Source organism: Salvelinus alpinus, chromosome 28, assembly GCF_045679555.1.
Source record: "Salvelinus alpinus chromosome 28, SLU_Salpinus.1, whole genome shotgun sequence".
NCBI classification, from domain to species: Eukaryota; Metazoa; Chordata; class Actinopteri; order Salmoniformes; family Salmonidae; genus Salvelinus; species Salvelinus alpinus.
In genome coordinates this window covers 26,840,398-26,868,189 of record NC_092113.1, presented here as the reverse complement: position 1 = coordinate 26,868,189, position 27,792 = coordinate 26,840,398, and the positions used below count along the sequence as shown (strand labels likewise).

Here is a 27,792-nt window from a genome sequence, read left to right as displayed (position 1 = left end):
CATTAAAATGCATTCTAACACTGGTTATAGCATTTTCAATGGTAGTTTATCTGTTTTTAAAAACAAATAGCAGAGACGAATGACAGCATTACATACCCTTCTGGCTGTTTTTCTTCGCCATGTTGTAACTCCACTAGTCCAAAAAGTAGAGTAAGTAGGTCACAGCTGATAAGTGCCCCAGAGTACAGCTCTTCAAGTCAAAAACAAATCAATAAAAACAATTTTCCAGATTTTCAGTTTGAACTAGTTTCCTAAATGGAGACTTCAGCTCTTCATGTGTAGAAATGTTACTCCTTGATTTCCCCTCAGACAGGATGCCAACAAAGGCTCACAAATCTGGCAGTGGGAGGGGTTGAAGGAGGCAGGGGCAGATCAGGCCTCCACCACTTCGGCTTGGATTCAACTTTTCTTCTCCGTTCTCCCCAAAGTTGATCCAATTCTTAAAAAATGACAGAAATAAGGTTACTGTCTTGGGTTGATGTCATAAGCAGAGGATTAGAAAGAATGACCTAAGTGAAGACAGAAAAAAACCTAGTAGTTCATAATTAATCTTGACCCAACAAATGCACACAAAATAAAATGGTTGTAACATTTAGCATATTCAGAGAAGAACTATTACATTGGTGCTGTCAAGTCTATAACTAGACTATTCTAGGGAAAATGCCTTGAAATGTAGACGACAATGCATGTGCATTGTCTAGAACTGGAAATAGTCATGCACGTTCACAAAAAACTATTCCTTTGCTCAGAAGTCATAAAACGTGATGAAAAACAGATTTAAATAAATTACTCAGTCTGGGACATCCTTCTAGACACTCTGGACTCAATAATGTACATGGCAGCAGCATATTTTCAGTTTCGCTAAAATGCACAGCGAAGAAACCTTTTAATCATGATTTAGTCATAATAATTTAACTAAACTAATAATAATTAAACTGTTAAACCCCCCCCAAAAAAATCATATGAAGGCCTACAAATCTTTGAGTACAGTTACATGCACTCAATAATACGATTGTGGATAGTCAGATTAATAATAGTTAAAAAACGTTTCTATGCTTTGGAAGATGAACGATTTCTCCAATAATCCTGTCTACATGGACACATCTGAAATCAGGTTACCTGATGGGACTTATGTAGAAAAATCACCCATCAAAATAAACGTTCTACCACAGCTACCATGTTATTTTTGCAAAGCTTATTTGATTCCGAGTTGGACATATAAAGTTTGCATGTGAAAATTTGAAAATTAAGGTGTTTACATGTCCTAATAATTAGAAAGATTGCTCAGAAAAACAGGTGTTTTAATCAGCGTATGCTTACTTCGATTTTAACTTTAAACTGATTAAGATAAGCAGATGATGATGTGATGCGAGGGATTTTGCCATCGACAGCCATCATCACTGTTAAGTCCTGCACAACTAACGTGCTGTTTCCCATTTAACCACAGCAGAAATAAATGATGCTCAACTGGGACCACTGGCCGAAGTGATTTATTATTTTAAAACACAACGCATGGAGAGTACACTATACATCTGTTACACTGGCGTTACATGTTACATGAAGGCGTTTACGTGACTAACGTCATACTCGGCCATTTGCCATAATCAATTTAATATCGAATTAGTGTGAATGTAAACGTACTCTCTGAGATCATGTTGAATTTGTATTAGAGCAAAGTAGGTAGTTAGGATTTTTCAAAAATCAGACATACAGATAGCTTAGGTCACAATGAAGTTTTAGCAATACATATTGACACTAGCCAATATGCCAAGTTAACTTGCTGACAGACACCATGTCCATAATCAGTTTGATCATGCCAAGTACTTGAGAACCTTGAACACCACCCTCAGCAAACTGTGGAGTCATTTATGGGCCAGCTGTTTCCCACTTAGGTTTCCATTTGACTCAGCAGTCCTGGAAAGGGAAACTTAAACTATGCAAACCCACACCCTTTTCATTATCCCTTCATGTCACAGTCCGGCACTCATTTCATAGCATGCCACCACACCTTTAAACACGTCAAACCATAAGCACTGTCAACAAGTTAGCCAAGACATGGATGCATTGTGTTTATCAAGAGGGATGGTGCTAGTAGGTTACACACCATGTGTTGATTTAGGCAAAACACTGAATAGGACCAGGCAATAAACATTTTATTAATTGGCCTCGATTCTAAAAACGGAAGAATTTTAGACTAGCAAATTTATGAAACTGTATTAAGATGTCCTTTTGAAGCCTGAGCCAAATTTACAAGGGTCATCACACAAGACGTTGGCAACCCACTTGTGAACAGCATTGTAGTTCAATCAGTGCTGCAAGGTCTTGACTCACAAAACACACAGATAAAGAGCACAATCTGGAAATTTGGCCTCATGTAAAAAGTGTAGCCCTGTGTTGATCAAAGTTGTTAGGACTGCAGAGACTACAAATTATACCACATGAGACTCAATGACGCCAGGCTGTATGCTTCCTTATGAATAGGACTAATAAATTTAGAAAATGATTTGTTTAGAATCTGGGCAGCTTTTTAAGTTTGCTGTGTGTAATCAAAAAGGACACCACACTGTAAGTACGTTTACATGCACACTAATAAATCGATATTCAACTGACTATGGCAGAGTATGGCATTAGTCATGTAAACACCTTACTCTGCTTATCTTAATTGGCTTAAGGTAATAATCAAAGTAAGCATACACCGATTAAAACACTTGGTTTTCTGATCAATCTTTCAAATTATTAGAACATGTAAACAGCTTAATTGGAGTTCCAGTCGTGCAAGCCTCCCTCTTATGCGGGAATGAAGTGAAGATTTTTAGGTATTCATCTTATAGTTCACATACAAACCTTTTGTCCGAACTCAGAATCAAAAAGTATTCGCAAAAATAACATGGTCACTGTGGCATAAAGTTTATTTTGATTGGCAATTTTCTGCATTTATCAAAAGTCCCATCATCAGTAGCCTGATTTCAGAGGTGTCCATGTAAACATGATTATTATTCAAAGTTCTGGGACACTGTAAAGTCCATGGAGAATAAGAGCACCTCCTCCCAGCTGCCCACTGCATCTACGATAATCGAGAATTTCAATAAGCATTTTTCTACAGCTGACCATGCTTTCCACCTGGCTACCCCTACCCCGGTCAACAGCTCTGCACCCCACACAGCAACTTGCCCAAGCCTCCCCATTTATCCTTCACCCAAATCGAGATAGCTGATGTTCTGGAAGCGCTTCAAAATGTGGATCCCTACAAATCAGCTGGTCTAGACAATCTGGACCCTCTCTTCCTAAAATTATCCACCGCAATTGTTGCAACCCCTATTACTAGCCTGTTCAACCTCTTTCGTATCGTCTGAGATCCCCAAAGATTGGAAAGCTGCCGCGGTCATCCCCTCTTCAAGGGGGGAGACACTCTAGACACTCTAGACCCACTGCTACAGACCTATATCTATCCTACCATGCCTTTCCAAGGTCTTCGAAAGCCAAGTTAACAAAGAGATCACCGACCATTTCGAATCCCACTCTACCTTCTCCGCTATGCAATCTGGTTTCCGAGCTGGTCATGGGTGCACCTCAGCCACGCTCAAGGTCCTAAACGACATCATAACCGCCATCGATAAAAGACAATACTGTGCAGCCGTCTTCATCGACCTGGCCAAGGCTTTCGACTCTGTCAATCACCACATTCTTATCGGCAGACTCAACAGCCTTGGTTTCTCAAATGACTGCCTCGCCTGGTTCACCAACTACTTCTCAGACAGAGTTCAGTGTGTCAAATCGGAGGGCCTGTTGTCCGGACCTCTGGCAGTCTCTATAGGGGTGCCACAGGGTTAAATTCTCGGGCCGACTCTTTTCTCTGTATACATCAATGATGTCACTCTTGCTGCTGGTGATTCTCTGATCCACCTCTACGCAGACGACAACATTTCTGTATACTTCTGGCCCTTCTTTGGACACTGTGTAAACTAACCTCCAGACGAGCTTCAATGCCATACAACTCTCCTTCCGTGGCCTCCAACTGCTCTTAAATGCATGTAAAACTAAATGCATGCTCTTCAACCGATCGCTGCCCGCACCTACCAGCCCGTCCAGCATCACTACTCTGGACGGTTCTGACTTAGAATATGTGGACAACTACAAATACCTAGGTGTCTGGTTAGACTGTAAACTCTCCTTCCAGACTCATATTAATCATCTCCAATCCAAATTTAAATTTAGAATCAGCTTCCTATTTCGCAACAAAGCATCCTTCACTCATGCTGCCAAACATACCCTCGTAAAACTGACTATCCTACCGATCCTAGACTTCGGCGATGTCATTTACAAAACAGCCTCCAACACTCTACTCAACAAATTGGATAGTCTTATCACAGTGCCATCCGTTTTGTTACCAAAGCCCCATATACTACCCACTACTGCAACCTGTATGCTCTCGTTGGCTGGCCCTAGCTAAACACATATCCCATCTGTAAATAGCCCACCCAACTACTATCATCCCCATATTGTCTTTTTTTTCTTTCTTCTCCTTTGCACCCCAGTATCTCTACTTGCACATTCATCTTCTGCACATCTATCACTCCCGTGTTTAATTGCTAAATAGTAAATATTTCGCCAGTATGGCCTATTTATTGCCTTACCTCCCTAATCTTACTTCATTTGCACACACTGTATATAGACTTCTCTATTGTGTTATTGACTGTACGTTTGTTTATTCCATGTGTAACTCTGTGTTGTTTGTGTCGCACTGCTTTGCTTCATCTTGGCCAGGTCGTTGTTGTAAATGAGAACTTGCTCTCAACTGGCCTACCTGGTTAAATAAAGGTGAAAACAATAATAAATAAATAGCTATCATTATTCTTGCAAAGCATGTAAACATTTTAAACAAACTATTACATTAACCTAACTATCCACAATCTCATTATTGTGTGCATGTAATCATGCTCACTGACCCAACCAACCAAACCACTTTGGAGATTAATAGCGTGTAATGAGTAAACCCATTTGATTTGTTTTTGAATCCCTTCTCAAACCATTGTGGGCTTCCACAGCAAGGCACTTAGTTAACCAAGCTGATCTATTAGTCTCTTGTAGACAATACCTCTCAGTAAAGGTAAGGAAACATGTTATTTGGGTAAACTACCCCTTTAAAATACTTTGCATCCCAATAGTAATACGTTCGTCTGTGCCAGCTTCTCGAAAAGACCATCTGAAACTAACGTTACCTACTTCTAGGGAGCAAAAAAGAAAACATTTGACAAATTAGATAATCAAGTCCTAAGAGGTAACATTAGCAAATGTTGCCTAAAAACTTAATTTTTTCCATCTATGTGACTGCATCTTAGCTACGCCTTTCCTGGCTAGCCTACCCCATTTGCAATGTCTCATTTTATGCATTGCAAACTAGTTCGCTTCTGTAACTCACTTAGCTAATTATGTGCATTACTGGCCGTTGTGCATTTATTTAGTTAGCTAACGTTAACTAGCTGACCGGGTACCACCATACCTACGGAATGTCGCTAGGTAATGCGTTAATTAGTTAGGGCTAGAGACCACCTAACGTTAGCTAGTAGCGAACTACCTACTATTCTCGCTTTGTTAAAATAACGTTATAAATGTGCAAATCTTAAATTAACTGTTAGCTAGGTAGTTATTGCGTTACTGGATTAGTTATCTATCTACTGTAAATATTTTCAAAACCACCCGAGACTGCAGTGTAGTCGCCGCGTATCACTGCATTCTTCAACTCAGCAGCTACGTTAGCTAGTTACGTTGTTACCTAGTTTCATTGACAATGCTAGCTCACGCACTTCTCTCCAGTTTGACACACAGCAAGCTAGCTAACTGGGTCTGTTTACTAACTTAATAGCCAAGATTGTCAGCTAGCTATATAAAATTTAATATTGTATTTTGGCGTGATTAAGCTCCTACCTTGGTGTCTTTTTCTGCAACGTTACTAGTCGTCTGTGTTCTCCACTCACCAATATTTTCCCGGCCTCTCCAATATGGTGTAATTGCAGACCGCAATTCGGGGGCGTTTCTTGACATGGGCGTTAAGATAACAATGTTGCAGGTTAGAAAATGATGTTGGTTAGGCTTAGCTACAGTTGTCAACAACTGTTGTCCGCCCAACGCGAAAGAAACGTCCATGGACCAATGGCGAGCATCAATGGGTGTAACTTGACATCAAGAAACGCCGATATCAGAAAAAAGCCCCCAATTGTGGTCTGCAATTACACAGTTCACGGTCTTAGACATTGCACATCTATTCGGTCGTCACTAGTAACAACAGCCACAGTGTCATAAATCCAGCCTATTTCTACAATTGATCTTGTTAAAATTGGATTTTTAACCTAACCACACTGCTAACCTTATGCCTAACCATAAAAAGCTAATAAAAAAAAATATATAATAAATATATAGCCAATTTTTACTTTGTGGCTGTGATAACTAGTGGAAACCCATCTTCCACATCATCACTCCTGAACAGACTGAAATCGGTCATGCACGTCACACATGCCAAAATAACCTTTGGACAAAGTTAATTCGTTTATTCAGGCTTGATTTAAGATGTTTTGTAAATAATTTAAATTATCAACACATGTATTCTTGATCATGTCTAAAAGGAGAGGGAAAATACTATCTTTATGTGTCAATAGTCTTGACTATATTATAACTTTTCAGAGTCATTGATGTTTTGAGCACTGCAAAGACCTATCCCATCTGTGTTCCAGATTGATTGTCACACACATTGTAGAAGATAAAATTATTATGTGTCACTGGTTCCTCAGATGTAACAAGGTACATTCCAGATTTCCGGCACGTAGGCCTGTGCAGATTATAGGATTGTAAAACCTGATGTAGACAGAGGGAGAGCTAGTGATGGCTGCTCAATGAAACAAGTCCTGTAAGCTCTAGTTTTATCTAATCATAGCTATTGCCTGGTGATATGGTCAAGTGCTGCAAAGGACCTAGAAAAGCTGCAGCTGGCCCAGAACAGAGTTACGCCTTGCCCTTCAATGTAGTCAGTCTCTCTCAGCGCAAAGTAGAGGAGAGATTGACTGAATCAATTCTTGTTTTTGTGGAAATATTGTGTTCAAAATTCCAATAGTTTTTATAATCAATTTACACATATCTCTGACAGCTAGGCTGAATGACAGTGTCTTCAGGAAGTACAAGCATTTCGCAACACTCGCATTAACATCTACTAACCATGTGTGTGATCAATAAAATTTGATTTGAAGTATTCATACGGCTTGACTTATTCCACATTTTGCTGTTACAGTCTGAATATTTTTTGTTGTAAATTAAATACAGTAATATCTCATTTACATAACTATTCACACTCCTGAGTCAATACTTTGTAGAAGCACCTTTGGCTGTGTTTACTGCTGTGAGTATTTCTGGGTAAGTCTCGAAAAGCTTTCCACACCTGGATTGTGCAACATTTGCCCATTATTCTTGTCAATTCTTCAAGCTCTGTCAATGTGGTTGTTGATCATTGCTAGACAATCATTTTCAGGTCTTGCAATAGATTTAAGTATATTTTCAAATAAAGTCTGTAACTCGGCCACTCAGGAACATTCACTGTCTTCTTGGTAAGCAACTTCAGTGTAGATTTGGCCTTGTGTTTTGTCCTGCTGAAAGGTGAATTTTCTCAGTGTCTGGTGGAAAGCCAACTGAACCAGGTTTTCCTCTAAGATTTTCCCTGTGCTTAGCTCCATTCCTTTTTTTAATCCTGAAAAACTACCAGGACTTAACAATTACAAGGATACCCATAACATGATGCAGCCACCACTATGCTTGGAAATATGAAGAGTGGTACTTGGTAGTGTTGGGTTGGATTTGCCTCAAACATAACACTTTGTATTCTGGACATAAACTTTATTGCTTTGCAGTTTTTGAATATTTTTATTCTGTACATGCTTCCTTCTATTCACTTTGTTAATTAGGTTAGTATTGTGGAGTGACTGCAATGTTGTTGATCCATCCTCAAGTTTCTCCTATCACAGCCATTAAACTCTGTAATTGTTTTAGTCACCATTCACCACATTGTGAAATCCCTGAGCGGTTTCCTTCCTTTTTCGCAACTGAGTTAGGAAGAACACCTGGATCTTTGTAGTGACTTGGTATATTGATACACCATCCAAAAGTGTAATTAATAACTTCACCATGTTCAAAGGGATATTCAATGTCTTCTTATTGAAGTTGAATCTGTTTAAAATTCACTGCTCAACTGAGGGACCTTACAGATAATTGTATATGTGGGGTACAGAGATGAGGTAGTCATTCAAAAATCATGTTAAACACAACGTATGTGACTTAAGCACATTTTTACTCCTGAACTTATTTAGGCTTGCCATAACAAAGGGGTTGAATACTTATTGACTCAATACATTTCAGCTTTTCATTTTAGTTGTAAAAAGTTTGAAAAACAATTCCATGTTGACATGTTGTATTGTGTGTAGGTCATTGACAAAAAAAAAAAAACTAAATTTAATCCATTTTAAATTCAGGCTGTAACAACAAAATGTGGAAAAAGTCAAGAGCTTTCTGAAGGCACTGTACTTACCTCACCAGACATTCCACGGGGTCTCTTCACAGTCCCCAAATCCAGAACAAATTCAAGGCAACGCAAAGTATTATATATAGAACCATGATCGCATGCAACTCCCTTCCACTTCAAATTACTAAAGCAAATCGCTAAATTTGCTTTAATAAACCTCACAGCACTACGCCTCTCCCCTACCTGATCTAAATAACTCTTACGCAAACATATGTACTGAAGTGTGTAACTGTCATTAGAACCTTTTATTTTCCTTATATTGTTATTTTACATTTGTGTAGTTGAGACCTTGAGCTGTTCCTGTCTATTGATGTTCTTTCTACATTATGTAATGTTTTATGTGGACCCCAGAAAGAGTAGTTGCTGCTTCAGTGACAGCTAATGGATATCCGAATAAAATACATTGGTTGCACTTCTGTATAGTAATTCCACCTCCAGAAACATCCCACTGAGCATGGACCAACGCCAACGTCTTATTTTGGTCCTGTCCGGACATCTTTTTTTTTTTGGTGCGGTCTGTACCGGCTTTGATATCAACGTTCACGGACATAGATTTTTGGGCCAGTCCGGACCAAATCCAAACGTCTATGTTTGGTTCAGATTTGGTCCAGACACACATTTGGACAGCACAATACAGTAGAGCACAGCAGGGTAAAGTGCAATAAAGAAAAGTAGAGTATAGTACAATACAGTAAAGTACAATAACGTATTGTTCAGTACAGTATAATGCACTGTATTGTACCCTACTTTACTCTAATGTAGTCTACTGAACTAAACCCTACTGCACTCTACTGAACTAAACTGTACTGAATTAAACTCTGCTCTGTGCCGTACTGTGCTGTTCAAACTTGTGAAATATAGCCTAGACGTCTATGATTCGTTCAAATTTGGTCTAGACCGACCAAATTTGCACTCGTTTGGGTCGGAGCGCATTAAAATAATACCCAGCATGCATTGCATTTTTATTTAGTACATTTATATTTTACTCATTCAGCAGACGCTCTTATCCAGAGCGAATAACAGTCAGTGCGTTCAACTAAGGTAGATAAACAAAAACATATCACAGTGAGCAAGAAACAAATGTTTCTTTCTGTTACTGAGGATGTTTTTGTAGTTGAAGTGGTCCGTTGGTTAATTCTGTAGGTTGAATATCACTGCCAGTTTAAAATGATAAACTTGGATTAGCTAATTGATCATTAGAAAACCCTTTCGCAATTATGTTAGCACAGCTGAAACTGTTGTTCTGATTAAAGAAGCAATAAAATGGGCCTTCTTTAGACCAGATGAGTATCTGGATCATCAGCATTTGTCCGTTCGATTACAGGCTCAAAATGGCCAGAAACAAAGACCTTTCTTCTGAAACTCATCAGTCTATTCTTGTTCTGAGAAAAATGGAGGCTATTCCATGCGAGAAATTTCAAAAAAACTGAAGATCTCGTACAACGCTGTGTACTACTCCCTTCACAAAACAGCGCAAACAGGTTCTAACCAGAATAGAAAGAGGAGAGGGAGGCCCCGGTGCACAACTGAGCAGGAGGACACATACATTAGTGTCTAATTTGAGAAACAGACACCTCACAAGTCCTCAACTGGCAGCTTCATTAAATAGTACCCGCAAAACACCAGTCTCAACATCAACAGTGAAGAGGCGACTCCGGGATACTGGCCTTCTAGGCAGAGTTCCTCTGTCCAGGGTCTGTGTTCTTTTGCCCATCTTAATCTTTTCTTTTTATTGGCCAGTCTGAGATATGGCTTTTTCTTTGCAACTCTGCACGCTGAAATGTACACACACCATGATGTATAGCAGAGTCTACTGGGGGAAATGGTGTGAAAAGTGTCCTGGTCCCCTAAACCAATCCCTGGGCCATTTCTCAATTGGACTGGCTGAACTCCTGCGTCCTCTCTCCTCTTGCCTCCTTTTGAAATAGGTCAAAGTTAATTGAGGAGAGGTGGGGAGGAGGGAGACCGTGGATGAAAATACGCTTGTATGAAATTAGACTACATATTTATTTTGGGAGTGGAAAAGGAAAGTGGTAAAAATTAATTGTGCAAGATATTTTATAGATTAAAAACATCATGCTGCTTATTGTTTTAATGGGTGCATGATTTTTTCCCCCTCTGACAAAACAGAAGCTGAATCAAAGGGGGTGTGGCCAATTTCAAAATTTCCATGAAGGACTCTGGTAGAATAGGATACACACGATTGTCCTTGATGAAATGTGGATATCGAGGAGGGGAGAATACTCTTCTGTTCTACTAACAAATTAACATTCCTCGACCACTTATCAGTTTCCGGGTTACGAAGGAGAGGGTGGAGGACGGACTTTTTCCCAAATGTAGAAATGCCTACCAATGGCACCTACGCGAGGTAGGAATTGATGCTCATAAATATTGTTATGGAAAGCCTAGGATGCCTACCCCTATGCACTTAGCGAGATATGAGAGTATCCTGGATCAATGCTCCACGTCCACTATGTCGTCTGATAGACGAACAAGGTAAACGTTTCCCCTGTCCAATACTATCCACATATTATAGAGGGCAGTGGTTAATTAGGGATTTCCCCATGTTTGAGCCCTTGATACAGGTTTTGATTGAGTTTGTCCCTAGGCACCTCTACATACAACATTATTGCATAGGTGACATAATTAGAAAATAGATTAGTGGGTCATGCCCCCAAACCCCAGATTAAGGGACATCACAGTAAGCAAAATTATGTTGAAAAGACATCTAGAATAGGTATTTTCCAGACGTTTGAAGTGACGTTTATTTTAGGTTCTGAATGAAAAGGTGAAGATATGTATTTTCCCGACATTGAAAATAATTATTTTCCAGATGTTGTAATCAGGTTAATTTTCGATTATGAATGAAAGTTAAAGATGTAATTTACATACAATGAAAATACGTACTTTTCTGGTCATTGATTCTATTGCCAAATTTCAAGTGCACATGCATTACATAACAATAATACTTTTTAAATGCATTGAATAGGAAAGAGACAAAATATATAATGTATTATTGATCTCATCTGTCACATACTGTAAGTGTATGTTAGCTTTTTCAAAAGATTTTTAAAAGGCTAACACAACGTGCCATTGGAACACAAGAGTGATGCTTGCTGATAATGGGCCTCTGTACGCCTATGTAGATATTCAATTTTAAAAAATCTGACGTTTTCAGCTACAATAGTCATTTACAACATTAACAATGTCTACACTGTATTTCGTATCAATTTGATGTTTTTTTTTTTTTTTTTTTTATGGACAAAATGTTTTACTTTTCTTTCAATAACAAGGACATTTCTAAGTGACTCAACTTTTGAACGGTAGTGTATATTTTGTTTAATGGTATATAGTAGATTAAATTATACATTGTGAGCCGTATTGAAAGCAACGAACTGTCTGTTCAAACAGTTTACACACAGCTCAGACCCATACACACTGCCACCAGGGGTCTCTTCACAGTCCAAGTCCAGAACGGACTCTGGGAAACTCACAGTACAACATAGAGCCATGACTACATGAAACTCTCTTCCACATCAAGTGAGTGTTGCACATGGGGATGTGTGAAACTTACTCCTCAGCCTGAAGTGTCCCCACTTGCTAGCTTTTCGTGTGGCACCGACTGGTAAGAAGCTTCAGGAGGGTGGTCGTGTGCTAGCAAGGGAGAGGTCCCAAGTTCGCCCCAGGTATGGGCTGAATCGGGAGGAAGTGGTACTCGCTATGCAAGCAGCATGACGTCCTTTACACAAGCAGTAAAATCTGATTTTTTTAAAAATCCATAAACCAACATCTAAATGGCACAACGCAAACTGTGAAGAGACACGCACGCATACGCACATAGTGCCTTCAAAGTATTCAGACCCCTTGACTTGTCCAACATTTTGTTAAGTTAAAGCATTATTCTAAAATGTATTACATGTTTTTTTCCTCCTCATCCATCTACAAACAATACCCCATAAATGACAAAGCAACATTGTTTTGGTAAAAAAAAAAATATATATCAAATTTACTCAGTACTTTGTTGAAGCACCTTTGGCACCGATTACATAATCGCTGTCTACTTGGGTGACGCTACAAGCTTAGCACACCTGTATTTGGGGAGTTTCTCTCATTCTTTTCTGCAGATCTTCTCAAGCTCTATCCAGTTGGATGGGGAGCGTTGCTGCATAGCTATTTTCAGGTTTCTCCAGAGATGTTCGATCGGGTTCAAGTCCGGGCTCTGGCTGGGCTACTCAAGGACATTCAGAGACTTGTCCCGAAGCCACTCCTGCATTGTCTTGGCTGTGTGCTTAGGGTCGTTGTCCTGTTGGAAGGTGAACTTTTGCCCCAGTCTGAGTGCTCTGGAGCAGGTTTTCATCAAGGATCTCTGTACTTTGCTCTGTTCATCTTTCCCTCGATCCTGACTACTCTCCCAGTCTCTGCCACTGAAAAACATCCCCACAGCATGATTCTGCCACCACCATGCTTCACCGTAGGGATGGTGCCAGGTTTCCTCCAGATGTGACGCTTGGCATTCAGGCCAAAGAGTTCAATCTTGGTTTCGTCAGACCAGAGAATCTTGTTTCTCATGGTCAGAGTCCTTTAGGTGCCTTTTGGCAAACTCCAAGCGGGCTGTTATGTGCCTTTTACTGAGTGGCTTCCACCTGGCCACTCTACCATGAAGGCCTGATTGGTGGAGTGCTGTGGAGATGGTTGTCTTTCTGGAAGGTTCTCCCATCTCCACAGAGGAACTTTAGAGCTCTGTCAGAGTGACCATCGGGTTCTTGATCACCTCCCTGACCAAGGCCCTTCACCGATTGTTCAGTTTGGCTGGGCGGCCAGCTCTAGGAAGTCTTGGTGGTTACAAACTTCTTCCATTTAAGAATAATGGAGGCCACTGTGTTCTTGGGGACCTTCAATTCTACAGAAATGTTTTGCTACCCTTTCCCAGATCTGTGCCTTGACACAATCCTGTCTCGGAGCTCTACGGACAATTCCTTCGACCTCATTGCTTGGTTTTTGCTCTGACATGCACTGTCAACTGTGGGACCTTATATAGACAGGTGTGTGCCTTTCCAAATCATGTCCAATCAATTGAATTTACCACAGGTGGACTCCAAATCAAGTTGAAGAAATATCAAGGAAGATCAATGGAAACAAGATGCGCCTGAGCTCAATTTCAAGTCTCATAGCAAAGGGTCTGAATACTTATGTAAATAATGCATCCATTTAAAAATTGTTATAAATTTACAAACATTTATAAAGACCTGTTTTCACTTTGTCATTATGGGCCATTGTATGAAGATTGCTGAGGATCTTTCTTTATATATATCCATTTTAGAAAAAGGCTGTAACGTAACAAAATGTGTAAAAATTCATATGGTCTGAATACTTTCCAAAGGCACTGTACATTCTATAACACGCACTCTACACACAAACACATTGTAGTATTGGAGATTTTATATTGTACATTTGTAATGGAGTAATGTAATAATGTAGTGTATGATGTATTGTTTTATTTTTGATGTAGGCTGTTTTATTATGATGTAATTGTTTTAATCCCGTTTGGACCCCAGGAAAAGCTGCTGCTGCCGTTGCAGGTTAGGGTTCCATCGCTATTGGGGATCCTAACAATAAATACTAAATACTTATAAACTGTCGAGAGTAGACCCAAAACGGATCCAAATGGAATGAAACAGGACTTTTGCGCCGTTTACTCAAATGACATTTGCACTGCAGTTTACAGCTTAGAGTATAATTTTGTACTCAGAAAACAATTATTCATTGCATTGTGGTGTTGCAGGCTAGTCTAGGCAGGTTAGGATAATTAAGGTAGCACGTTAGGAGAATTAGATTAAGTTAAGTAAAAGAGATAGGGTTAGCCTAAATGCTTTCCTAACCTGCTACGAAAACAACTTCCGGCGAAGTGCCGTGTTTTTAGGGAGTCAGTGAGGATAATTGTATTTTCCCTAAACAGGATCAATAGGGGAGCTTTGAGCTGCGTGTCTCATGTCTTCACTGTTCTTTCATATGCACCTGACTCTCCGCTGCTTATCAGCTATTCCTCTATGGTCTTGTGGATTGATATTGAAAATTGGTGCCGCTTTGAATGATTTTGTGTGGTATGATTGCTTGTTAGCCTATTACAGATCTGCACAAACAGTCCACCTACTACTATTGTCACTATGAATGGTGGATAGGGCAGGATAGACAGACTGGTAGACTATATTGGCCTGTGGTATAGTAAGTGTGTAGAAAAGTGCATAAGGGAAGTAACAAAACACCTTGATAAGGTAGGTGCATGCAAGCAGATGAGGAAACTTGGCTTGGATGGAAGAAATGACATAGTAAAACCTTCAAAAAAGCAAATGTAAACCAGGGAAGAAAACACTCTACCATCCCCTGTGCCCAGTAAAAAAAAAAAAAAAAAAAATCGGCAATCGGTATTTTTGGACACCGATTTGCAGATTTTTTTTTTTACATCTTTATTAACTTTTATTAACTAGGCAAGTCAGTTAAGAACAGATTCTTAACTGACGCCCTAGGAACGGTGGGTTAACTGCCTTGTTCAGGGGCAGAACGACAGATTTTTACCTTGTCAGCTCGGGGATTAGTTTTTGCAACCTTCCGGTTACTAGTCCAACGCTCTAGGCACCTGCCTTACATTGCACTCCGCGAGGAGCCTGCGTGGCAGGCTGACTACCTGTTACGCGAGGGCAGCAAGAAGCCAAAATAAGTTGCTAGCTAGCATTAAACTTATAAAAAGCAATCAATCTTAACATAATCACTAGTTAACTACACATGGTTGATGATATTACTAGTTTATCTAGCATGTCCTGCGTTGCATATAATCAATGCGGTGCCTGTTAATTTCTCATTGAATCACAGCCTACTTCGACAAACGGGTGATGATTTAACAAGCGCATTTGCGAAAAAAAGCACCGTTGCACCAATGTACCTAACCATAAACATGAATGCCTTTCTTTAAAATCAATACACAAGTATATATTTTTTAAACCTGCATATTTAGTTAATATTGCCTGCTACCATGAATTTCTTATAACTTGGGAAATTGTCACTTCCCTTGCGTTCCGTGCAAGCAATCAGGGTACAAAAGCCGTAATTAATTTGCCAGAATTGTACATTATGACATAACATTGAAGATTGTACAATGTAACAGCAATATTTAGACTTAGGGATGCCATCCGTTAGATAAAATACGGAACGGTTCCAAATTTTGCTGAAAGAATAAACGTTTTATTTTCGAAAAGAAAGTTTCCGGATTTGCCCATATTAATGACCTAAGGCTCGTATTTCTGTGTGTTATGTTATAATTAAGTCTATGATATAGCAGTCTGACTGAGCAGCAGCAGGCTCTTAAGCATTCAGCAGCAGCTCTTCGCGCTGTTTATGACTTCAAGCCTATCAACTCCCGAGATTAGGCTGGTGTAACCGATGTGAAATGGCTAGCTAGTTAGCGGGGTGCGCGCTAATAGCGATTCAATCGGTGACGTCACTCGCTCTGAGACTTGGAGTAGTTGTTCCCCTTGCTTTGCAAGGGCCGCGACTTTTGTGGCGCGATGGGTAACGATGCTTCGAGAGTGGCTGTTGTCGATGTGTTCCTGGTTCGAGCCCAGGTAGGGGCGAGGAGAGGGACGGAAGCTATACTGTTACACTGGCAATACTAACGTGCCTATAAGAACATCCAATAGTCAAAGGTATATGAAATACAAATGGTATAGAGAGAAATAGTCCTATAATAACCTCAACCTGAAACTTCTTACCTGGGAATATTGAAGACTCATGTTAAAAGGAACCACCAGCTTTCATATGTTCTGAGCAAGGAACTTAAACATTAGCTTTTTTTACATGGCACATATTGCACTTTTACTTTCTTCTCCAACACTTTGTTTTTGCATTATTTAAACCAAATTGAACATGTTTCCTTATTTATTTGAGGCTAAATTGATTTGATTGATGTATTATATTAAGTTAAAATAAAAGTGTTCATTCATTCATTATTGTTGTATTTGTCATTATTACAAATAAATACCTTTTTTTTTTATTATTATTTTATAAATCGGCATCGACTTTTTTTGGTCCTCCAATAAATCGGTATCGGCGTTGAAAAATCATAATCGGTCGACCTCTAGTTTCCAATGGGAGCAAATGAATCATAGCGGCAGAACAAGCAATGAGGTGGGCAGAGCCAAGCACTGGCTATCCATGTATTTGCATATTTCCGTTATGGAACGCCTACTCTGAAGTGTGCGTATACAATAACTCATATCGCCCTTGCACTCCTAAACACCATTTTTTGAAAATTTGGCAAAGGGAAAGTCTACATAACTTAGTCAACAGATTCTAGTTTTGGGAACATTGAGATCAAATGTTTCAATGAGAAAATTTGCAGAATGTCAGCCAAAATCCCACTGCGGGCCACTGGGCTTACCACAAAATACAGTAACGAGAGTAAGTCGAAATGCCAACCTGATGCTTCAGATTTATACATCCGGTAAAAGATCTGTCTCATTGTTCTATCTGTGTCACATAAAGCTAGTAGCTGCCTGGCACTTTACAGTGGGGAATTTTTTCCCCCCAATCAATCACACTCATGGTGTATTATTGAGGGGTCAAATTGACTTGTTTCTAAAAATGGGAGGTGCGCATGACCTCCCCACAAATTATGCACCTGCACACAACCCTCCCCAAAGCCCCAAAACAGTTAGACAACCCTCCCCTATTTTGGACCCCCCGCCCCACCCCAGTAAATTTCAAACTGTCCCTTAAGTTTTCCTTTTCTCACTCTTGGTGGGAGAGATCGAAGCATTTGGTTGTTTTCTCTCATCAATTGGTTCTCTTTGCTCAGCAACAGAAGACTATTCCCTTTTGGACAGGAGCCAATGAAGGATTTTCAAATGTCTGCCACAGATTCCTTTGTCTTTTGTAAGGTCTCAATGTCTTGACATAGATAAGTAGCATCCATTATTTTGTTTAATTCAACTCTTAATGCACACTGTTCAGCTGTGATGTGGTTTTCCCTGACTGTGTCCTGCCCCATGTTTTCTTGTGGATGCATCTTCCTTTTAAAGCAACTTGCTTCATTGACAATGTGATTTTGGTGTGCTTCAGCGATTGGGAACTTGACATGAACGAATGATGATGTAGCTGGGCTTGTCCGAGTCAATGCCTCCTTCAGCCTTTTCATTGCTTCTTGTTTTTTTGCCCTTGAAGCATTCCCTTTGACACTAAATGTGTCATACCTTAAAGAAAACAGTTTAATACATATTTAATCAAAGCTTAGAGAAATTAGAGGCATTGTTGAAGCATCCATTACACTGTGCTAATTAACTCACCTAGTTACATGCCGAATGAAAAGCTTTGCTGGACAGTCCACTTTTTTGCCCCTCGGCACATATAACCTTTTCTTGCTATATACATGTTCTGAAGGCTGTTCCTAAAGAAACATTTGTCAATGAATGAAGAAATTACAAATCAATGAGTCAATGAGTTAAGAAATAATGAAGGCACAACTAACAGAGTATTACAACCTTTGATTTGTGGTTGATAGGTTTATTTAACCCATTATGCCTTTAGACTATTCCAATTCTTTGGGTATATATGAATTCCTTATAATGACACTAGACAATGTACCTCAGCTGTAGAAGGTCTTTTCGATGCTTTGCCATACTGGCAGGCAAGGATAGCTCTTTTTTCAACACAAACGGGGACATCGTCTGCATAATCCTCCACTTGCCAAAGTAGCCTTCTTTTGATTTGATCCTTTTTATGTTCAGACCTAGAGGATCACCAGAAGTGATCATGTAGGTAAATCAATACAGTGAAATAGCATATACATATATATAAAAACTACTAAAATGTCTAATCAACAAATTATTTAATTACATGGACTAAATTGACACATTCAGACCTACCATGTATTGAATGAAGTGTAAGTGGCTCTTTTGTGGTTTTCTAGCAAGAACCCCAATTCTTCCTCAGATTTCACAGTGCCAGACATGTAGCCATTGTTCCTACTTATAACTTTGAAAGAGGCAGGAATCCAAGCAAGATCTGTTGAATGCGAAAATTTAAAACATCTTAGATAAACAGAGACAAACCACATTTCCATCCAGTTATTATGCGAGTATGGTTTCCATCCAGTTTTTATGCGAGTAAAGTCATACCGTATATTTTTTAAATGACAGCTGTGATGGAAACAGGACGTTTCAGTACAATTTTATAAATGCATACAGATCATTTGTTTGTTCAACATGGTGGGATCTTTTTGTCTGTAAAATTAATTATGCGAGAAATGGCAGTGGAAACACCATGCGCAAATATTGATATAGTAACCATCATATCAAAGTAAACTTCGAGTCACGCGATGATATGGTGTGTGTGGTCCTCCCACAACGACTTGGGAAACCATGCAGTTTATTAGGCTACAGATGAAATAACGTATGATGATCTTCACGGGGTGGTGCACGGTGATCTTGATGCTCTTTTCCAATCAATATCAATTGTCTGATACTGGTGACATGATAAGCAATGCTTGACTGTTGTTTTTTTTACAAATAAAAACATATTTTCTTATCCATAATAATGTCATCATGTAGACTAGCCTATGCGCACTGTATCGACGAGCTCTTGACTAGAGAGCACGCGCCAAGACCAGAGTAGGCACATTTGCTATTTAACGCAACAGTTTGACAAAACGATCAGTAGTCAAAAATGTAAAAATGCGATGGAAACACATTCAACTTTTGATTTTTATTCAGTACACGAAAACGTACGCAAAAAAAGTACATTGTGTACACAATGTCATCACGTACTGTTTATCCACAACAAGTATGCTTGGAGGAAACACACCACTGGTGGGAAAATATGCATATTTTCTTTATGCAGATTTTTGAATATTCACATGAAAATGCGTCACCAACTGTAAGGAAACCTAGCTTTAGACAGAGAGACTTACACACATACAGCTTATGTAGCTAGGTCTACTGTAAAGCTCATACTATAGAATACACACCATAATTTCTTCAGCTGGATAAAAATCTGTTTTTGGTAGTCTAGGCCTACATATTGTGTCACAGGCTGCCGGTGGCACTTTAATTGGGAGGACGGGCTCATAGTAATCACTGTAACGAAATCAATGGAATGGTATCAAGCACATCAAACACATCGTTTCCATGTTTGATACCATTCCAGCCATTTTTATGAGCCGTCCTACCATCAGCAGCCTACTGTGTGTAAAGTACATGTAGATACATCTTATAGACACAGAAACACAGAGAGAATGACAGACATACAGAGAGAGGGAGAGATGCTCACATACAGCTTATTCAGCTAGGTCTTCTACTGTACAACTCACATGCCTATATACATTGGTATGCATGGTTATTGATAATACTGACCTGAAGTATTGGTTTGCATTTTTTTGTAGTTCACATCACAATCACTGAAAAGGGAGGGGAAAGGTGAAAGGTAGGCTTAGTTAATCTTATTTTGGTCATCTAAACGCAAATAATTAATCTCATTGATATTGACAGTATACAAGTATTACTGCATGTTGACTAACCAATCGCAGTGAAATTAGATTAAATCATGATCAGTTTCATACATTCCATTCAGGTAATCTTAGTAGGTTGGCTTGATAGCGGCATTGACGTTGTTGGTTGGCTAGCAAGCAAAACGTGACACATTGTTCATTTTTAGGAAAACTTGGGTTTATTCGTTACGCCGATTCAGTTGAGAAATCCTTCATCTGCCACAAAGAAACGGTTTACTCAACACTAACGACTGTAAAAAGACGCCTGAGCGGAATCCCCACATTCGTTTTTCCCTAACCTTAACCTAATTATCCTAACCTCTTACGTTAATCATCTTAACCTGCTGCGTAAGTTCTCCTAAGCTGTTAAGTAAAAGTTGTAGCTTTATCTAAGTGCCTTGTATTTAGAGAATCTCTGCTGACCCAACATTTTGGGGTAAATCCTATAGAACTACACGCCGTAGATAGGCTTTCTCAATTGAAATGTAACAAACCAAGAGCAAGTCCTGTTGTAGCGTACCTCTGTTTGAATTCGAGAGAAAACAGCCCTATCTAAAGCCTCGCACATTGAAGTCATGCCGCGTTCAAAACACCTGGGAAATGGGAAATCTCGACTTCAGTGCGTTCACAACAACTGGAAACTCGGGGGAAAAACAAACTCAGCCTGGGTAAAATCGTTTTGAAAGGTCATCCAAGTCGGAACTCCAAGTTGGAAACGCGGGCATCTTTCTACAGCGCTGACTTTCCGACCTGAAGATCACTGTTGTCATGATTTGACCATGTCAAACCTCCAGAGTTCCCAGGTGTCTTGAAAGCACCATCAACCCGGGTTACGCCCTGTTTACATTGTGACGTATTTCATTACACCGTACATAATCTTGTTGCGCTACTGGACGGACAGCATAGGGAGAATATTTTTATAACTAACCCAAGAGCCCACCTGTCGTTTCCAACGGGAGCAAATTAATCATAGTGGGCAGAACAAGCAAGGAGGTGTGCAGAGCCAAGCACAAGCTAGCGAGGTCCTATTAGCACGTTATAGCATGTATTTGCATATTGCCGTTAGGGTATACCTACTCTGAAATAACTCAATTCGCCCTTTGCACCCCTAAGCAACTACATTTTAACTTTGGCAAACGGTAAAGTCGACAAAACGCAGTCCTTTTTTTGTGTGTATTTTATTTGTATGTTTACCCCTTTTTCTCCCCAATTTCATTATATCCAATTGGTAGTTACAGTCTTGTCTCATCGTTGCAAGTCCCATACGGACTCGGGAAAGGCGAAGGTCGAGAGTCGCGCGTTCCCCGAAACACGACCGGCCCGCCACAGGATCGCTAGAGCGGGCCAATTGTGCGCCGCCCATGGTTCTCCCTGTCGCAGCCGGCCGCGACAGAGCCTGGATTCAAACCAGGATCTCTAGTGGCACAGCTCGCAACTGAGATGCAGTGCCTTAAGACCAACTTAGTCCACTCTGTTCATAACATTTCCATTTTGGGAAAGAAACTGTATTGAAATCAAATGTTTAATAAATAAGAAAATGTGAATAATGTCGGCACGACAACACCTTTTCCCCCTCAGGAGACTGAAAAGATTTGGGATGGGTCCCCAGATCCTCAAAAAGTTCTACAGCTGCACCATCGAGAGCATCTTGACCAGTTGCATCACCGCCTAGTATGGCAACTGCTCGGCATCCGACCGTAAGGCGGCGCTACAGAGGGTAGTGTACATCACTGAGGCAAAGCTTCCTGTCATCCGGGACTTACAGTTGAAGTCGGAAGTTTACAAACACCTTAGCCAAATACATTTAAACTCCGTTTCTCAGAATTCCTGACATTTAATCCTAGTAAAATTTCCCTGTCTAAGGTCAATTAGGATAACCACTTTATTTAAAAAACGTGAAATGTCAGAATAATAGAAAGAATGATTTATTTCAGCTTTTATTTCTTCCATCACGTTCCCAGTGGGTCAGAAGTTTACATACACTCAATTAGTATTTGGTAGCATTGCCTTTAAATTGTTTAACTTAGGTCAAATGTTTCAGGTAGCCTTCCACAAGCTTCCCACAATAAGTTGGGTGAATTTTGGCCCATTCCTCCTGACAGAGCTGGTGTAACTGAGTCAGGTTTGTAGGCCTCCTTGCTCGCACACACTTTGTCAGTTCTGGCCACAAATTTTCTATGGGATTAAGGTCAGGGCTTTGTGATGGCCACTCCAATACCTTGACTTTGTCCTTAACTTCTCTAGGATAGGGGGCAGCATTTTCACTTTGGATGAATAGCGTGCCCAGAGTGAACTTCCTCCTACTCTGCCCCAGATGCTAATATATGCATATTAATATTGGATATAAAACACTGAAGTTTCTAAAACTGTTTGAATGATGTCTGTGCGTATAACAGAACTCATATGGCAGGCAAAAACCTGAAAAAAAATCCAAACAGGAAGTGAGAATTCTGAGGCTGGTCGATTTTCAACTCATCGCCTATTGAAATCCCAGTGGGATATGGATCTGTTTGCACATCATACGCCTTCCACTAGATGACATTCTGTAGAACGTTGAATGAAGCCTCTACTGTGATGTGGTGCCGGATGGGAGCTGTTTGAGTCAATAGTCTGGCAGAGAGCCAGTTCTTGGTCACGTGCATTACACATGATATCGACTTGCGTTCCATTACTTCTATAGACAAAGGAATTCTCCGGTTGGAACGAATATTTATGATAACATCCTAAAGATTGATTCTCTACTTAGTTTGACAAGTTTATTCGACCTGTAATAACTTTTTGAAGTTGTCGTCCGACGTTTACCTGGATCTGCGCGAGCGTTTGGATATGTGTACTATACGTGCTAACAAAAGTAGCTACTTGGACATAAATAATGGACATTATCGAACAAAACAACAATTTATTGTGGAACTAGGATTCCTGGGAGTGCATTCTGATGAAGATCATCATAGGGAATATTTATGATGTAATTTCTGTTGACTCCAACATGGCGGAGAAATGTTGTTTCTATCTGAGCGTCGTCTCAGATTATTGCATGGTTTGCTTTTTTCGTAAAGTTTTTTTGAAATCTGACACAGCGGTTGCATTAAGAACAAGTGTATCTTTAATTATATGTCAAACATGTATCTTTCATCAAAGTTTGAGTATTTCTGTTAGTTGATGTGGCTCTCTGCAATTTCTCCGGATATTTTGGAGGAATTTCTGAACATGGCGCCAATGTAAACAGATTTTTGGATATAAATATGCACATTATCTAACAAAACATACATGTATTGTGTAACATGATGTCCTATGAGTGTCATCTGATGAAGATCAAAGGTTAGTGATTAATTTGATCTCTATTTCTGCTTTTTGTGACTCCCATCTTTGGCTGGGAAAATGGCTGTGTTGTCTGTGGCTATGTACTGACCTAACAATCGTTTGGTGTGCTTTCGCCGTAAATCCTTTTTTAAAATCAGACATGTTGGCTGGATTCACAACAAGTGTAGCTTTAAGTTGGTGTCTTTCATGTGTGATTTCATGAAAGTTTGATTTTTATAGTAATATATTTGAATTTGGCGCTCTGCATTTTTACTGGCTTTTGGCCAAGTGGGACAATAGCGTCCCACATATCCCAGAGAAGTTAAGCCATTTTGCCACAACTTTGGAAGTATGCTTGGGGTCATTGTCCATTTGGAAGACCCATTTGCGAGATGCTGCTTCAATATATCTACATAACTTTCCATTCTCATGATGCCATCTATTTTGTGAAGTGCACCAGGCCCTCCTGCAGCAAAGCACCCCAACACGATGCTGCCACCCCCGTGCTTCACGGTTGGGATGGTGTTCTTTGGCTTGCAAGCCTCCCCCTTTTTCCTCCGAACATAATGGTCATTATGGCCAAACAATTATATTTTTGTTTCTCCAAAAAGTACAATCTTTGTCCCCACGTGCAGTTGAGGTGCAAACCATAGTCTGGCTTTTTTATGGCGGTTTTGGAGCAGTGGCTTCTTCCTTGCTGAGCGGCCTTTCAGGTTATGTCGATATAGGACTGGTTTTACTGTGGATATAGATATTTTTGTACCGTTTCCTCCAGCATCTTCATAAGGTCCTTTGCTGTTGTTCTGGGATTGATTTGCACTTCTTGCACCAAAGTACGTTCATCTCCAGGAAACAGAACACGTCTCCTTCCTGAGCGATATGACGGCTGCGTGGTCCCATGATGTTATTACTTGCATACTATTGTTTGTACAAATGAACGTGGTACCTTCAGGCATTTGGAAATTGTTCCCAAGGATGAACCAGACTTGTGGAGGTCTACAATTTTTTTCTGAGGTCTTGGCTGATTTCTTTTGATTTTCCCATGATGTCAAGCAAAGAGGCACTGAGTTTGAAGGTAGGCCTTGAAATACATCCACAGGTACACCTCCAATTGACTCAAATGATGTCAATTAGCCTATCAGAAGCTTCTAAAGCCACGACATCCTTTTCTGGAATTTTCCAAGCTGTTTAAAGGCACAGTCAATTTAGTGTATGTAAACATCTGACCCACTGGAATTGTGATACAGTGGATTATAAGTGAAATAATCTGTCTGTAAACAATTGTTGGGAAAATTACTTGTGTCATGCACAAAGTAGATGTCCTAACCGACTTGCCAAAACTATAGTTTGTTGACAAGAAATCTGTGGAGTGGTTGAAAAACAAGTTAATGACTCCAACCTAAGTGCATGTAAACTTCCGACTTCAACTGTATATAAACTCAGCAAAAATTGAAACGTCCTCTCACTCAACTGCGTTTGTCAGCAAACTTAACAAGATTCAACAACTGAGACATAAACTGAACAAGTTCCACAGACATGTGACTAACAGAAATTGAAGAATGTGTCCCTGAACAGAGGGGGGGGGGACAAATCAAAAGTAACAGTCAGTATCTGGTGTGGCCACCAGCTGCATTAAGTACTGCTCATGGACTGCACCAGATTTGCCAGTTCTTGCTGTGAGATGTTACCCCACTCTTCCACCAAGGCACATGGAAGTTCCCGGACATTTCTGGGGGTTATGGCCCTATCCCTCACCCTCCGATCCAACAGGTCCCAGATGTGCTTAATGGGATGGCCCCAGACCATGACGGACCCTCCACCTCCAAATCGATCCCGCTCCAGAGTACAGGCCTCGGTGTAACGCTCATTTCTTCGACGATAAACGCGAATCCGACCATCACAACTGGTGAGACATAAACCGCGACTCGTCAGTGAAGAGCACTTTTTACCAGTCCTGTCTGGTCCAGCGACGGTGGGTTTGTGCCCATAGGCGACGTTGTTGCCGGTGAAGTCTGGTGATTTACAACAGGCTTACAAGCCCATTGCAGACAGTCTGAGCACTGATGGAGGGATTGTGCGTTCCTGGTGTAACTCGGGCAGTTGTTGTTGCCATCCTGTACCTGTCCCGCAGGTGTGATGTTCGGATGTACCGATCCTGTGCAGGTGTTGTTACACATGGTCTGCCACTGCGCGGACGATCAGCTGTCCGTCCTGCTCCCTGTAGCGCTGTCTCAGGCGTCTCACAATATGGACATTGCAATTTATTGCCCTGGCTACATCTGCAGTCCTCATGCCTCCTTGCAGCATGCCTAAGGCACATTCACGCAGATGAGTAGGGACCCTGGGCAGCTTTCTTTTGGTGTTTTTCAGAGTCAGTAGAAAGGCCTCTTTAGTGTCCTAAGTTTTCATAACTGTGACCTTAATTGCCTACCATCTGTAAGCGTCTTAACGACCGTTCCACAGGTGCATGTTCATTAATTGTTTATGGTTCATTGAACAAGCATGGGAAACAGTGTTTAAACCCTTTACAATGAAGATCTGTGAAGTTATTTGGATTTTTACAAATTATCTTTGAAAGACAGGGTCCTGAAAAAGGGACGTTTCGTATTTTGCTGAGTTTACTAGGCGATGTCAGAGGAAGGCCCAAAAAATTGTCAAAGGCTCCAGTCACCGAAGTCATAGACTGTTCTCTCTGCTACTGCATGGCAAGTGGTACCGGACCGCCAAGTCTAGGTCCAAAAGGCTCCTGAACAATTTATCAAAGGGCCACCCGGACTATACGCATTTAACCCCTCCTCCCGCTTTGTTTTTACACTGCTGCTACTCGCTGGGTATTATCTACAGTGGCTCATCCTTTTAAAGTTGCAGCGTACTGCGGCACAGCTTGCATGGTGCCGCAGAATTCTATGGCACGTTATTGAAGTGTCAACCACTGGAACCATTGGTGCTAGTTTGACCACCAGAGGGCATCTTTGAGAAGCATTTGATAGTCTTCAATAGAGACTGTGCTTGAGAATGCAGGCACGCGGGACACCTGGGTTCAATTCCCCAACGGGGAGGAAGGGGTAGGCTGTCCTTGTAAATAAGAATTTGTTCTTAACTGATTCCACGTGTGTTATTTCATAGTTGTGATGTCTTCACTATTATTCTACAATGTAAAAAATTGAATGAGTAGGTGTGTCTAAACTTTTGACTGGTACTTGCTTAATTCATTTGATCAATAATATGGTGTTTCTATTCCAAGAAAAACAAAAAACCCTCTGGGTGTCCGTTAGGATGGAACGGAAAATATGGCGCTGTACAACGTGACGGTCAGGAGTACAGTACTGGGCTATCTGTAGCAACACAGCTTGCACTGCTATGCAGTGTCTTAGACCATTGCGCCACTCAGGCATTGTAAAACCAAAATAATCCTAACAAATTAAAAGAATAAAAACCTTAGTGTAACAACAGTTTTAGTAAGTAATACTGAAATCGTGCACAATTATCAGTTTCTATTTAGGTTTATGTCGCTCATTCATTGTCAGATAGAGACACAGTAGGACCCAAGAGCATAATCAGTGCTCTAACTCTCCCATGCGCTGGTCTGGAGCAATGAAGTGGTGACACAGTACCGTACTAAACCACAAATTACCTCTAAATCCGGCAGCATAAATCGCAAAACTTATAATGGAGCAACCACTGTATGTATAGTCACTTTACCCCTACCCATGGGCGAAAAGTTGATATCAACTTTGGGGAGGACAATTACATGAAATTTTCTAAAGAGCAATTCCTGAGGGGGACACCAAAAGTAGTGCTGTAACACATAGCCTACGTTATAATATGTTAAATGTATATTGAGGAACCATAATTACTACTACTGGATAATTGATAGGTAGTTAACTGAAGGGTTGTCTCAACTTGTTCAAATGTTTAAATCATTATATACTAATACTAGTTATAGCAGTGTTCCTTATCAGTCCAGTATGTATGCATGCAGGTATTTGTATTTACAACCAGAAATACCAAGAAAGGCCAGTAGGTGGCAATGGTACTATACACTGTATGTGTGCAGTTTTCGCAAATACAATGAGCATGCTGCGAGTTCATCTAAAATAATCTCTATTGAGAACCATCACAAAGTTGGTCTCAGTATTTAACTGACCTTTTTATTTAACTTTTTCTGGTACATTTATATAGTCACTAAATATGTGCCACTGGCCTGAGTCTACTACAATAGCTTTACAAGAACAAAAAGCTCAAAATTAAGTACAGTTCTAAAATCGAAATAACTACTTGAATGAATAACCAAAATAAATCAACCAAATATCCTTCAAAAAAAACATATTGTTCAGTCAGTGTCTCAACTCTTCAAACAACAGCTATGGACAAGTATGTCACACAAAGTATGCAATTT

General features: G+C 40.2%; 2 protein-coding genes across 7 annotated transcripts in view; both read right to left on the bottom strand.

The window, feature by feature from the left end:
* LOC139557560 (spermatogenesis-associated serine-rich protein 2-like) overlaps nt 1-6,050 on the bottom strand; it is a 35,330-nt gene extending 29,280 nt beyond the window's left edge. Inside the window, exons 1-2 of one of the 2 annotated variants that reach the window (XM_071372544.1) lie at nt 5,926-6,050; nt 97-439 (exon numbers count right to left, since the gene is read on the bottom strand). In XM_071372544.1, coding sequence (XP_071228645.1) covers nt 97-121 — 25 coding nt within the window. In that variant the 5' untranslated portion in view covers nt 122-439; nt 5,926-6,050. Of the gene's footprint in view, nt 1-96; nt 510-5,925 lie in introns of both variants that reach the window. The other variant, XM_071372545.1, reaches the window with a different exon arrangement.
* LOC139557566 (uncharacterized) overlaps nt 1-27,792 on the bottom strand; it is a 182,432-nt gene that overhangs the window by 146,378 nt on the left and 8,262 nt on the right. For 2 of the 5 annotated variants that reach the window (XR_011671428.1, XR_011671429.1), the window contains 5 exons: nt 19,960-20,003; nt 18,475-18,613; nt 18,194-18,338; nt 17,896-17,996; nt 17,518-17,802 (listed from right to left, as the gene is read on the bottom strand). The exons of 1 other annotated variant lie outside the window; for it this stretch is intronic. The gene's annotated coding sequence lies outside the window, so the exon portion shown is untranslated. Of the gene's footprint in view, nt 1-17,517; nt 17,803-17,895; nt 17,997-18,193; nt 18,339-18,474; nt 18,614-19,959; nt 20,004-27,792 lie in introns of those variants that run through there. 2 more of the 5 variants (XR_011671427.1, XR_011671430.1) reach the window with 1 other exon arrangement.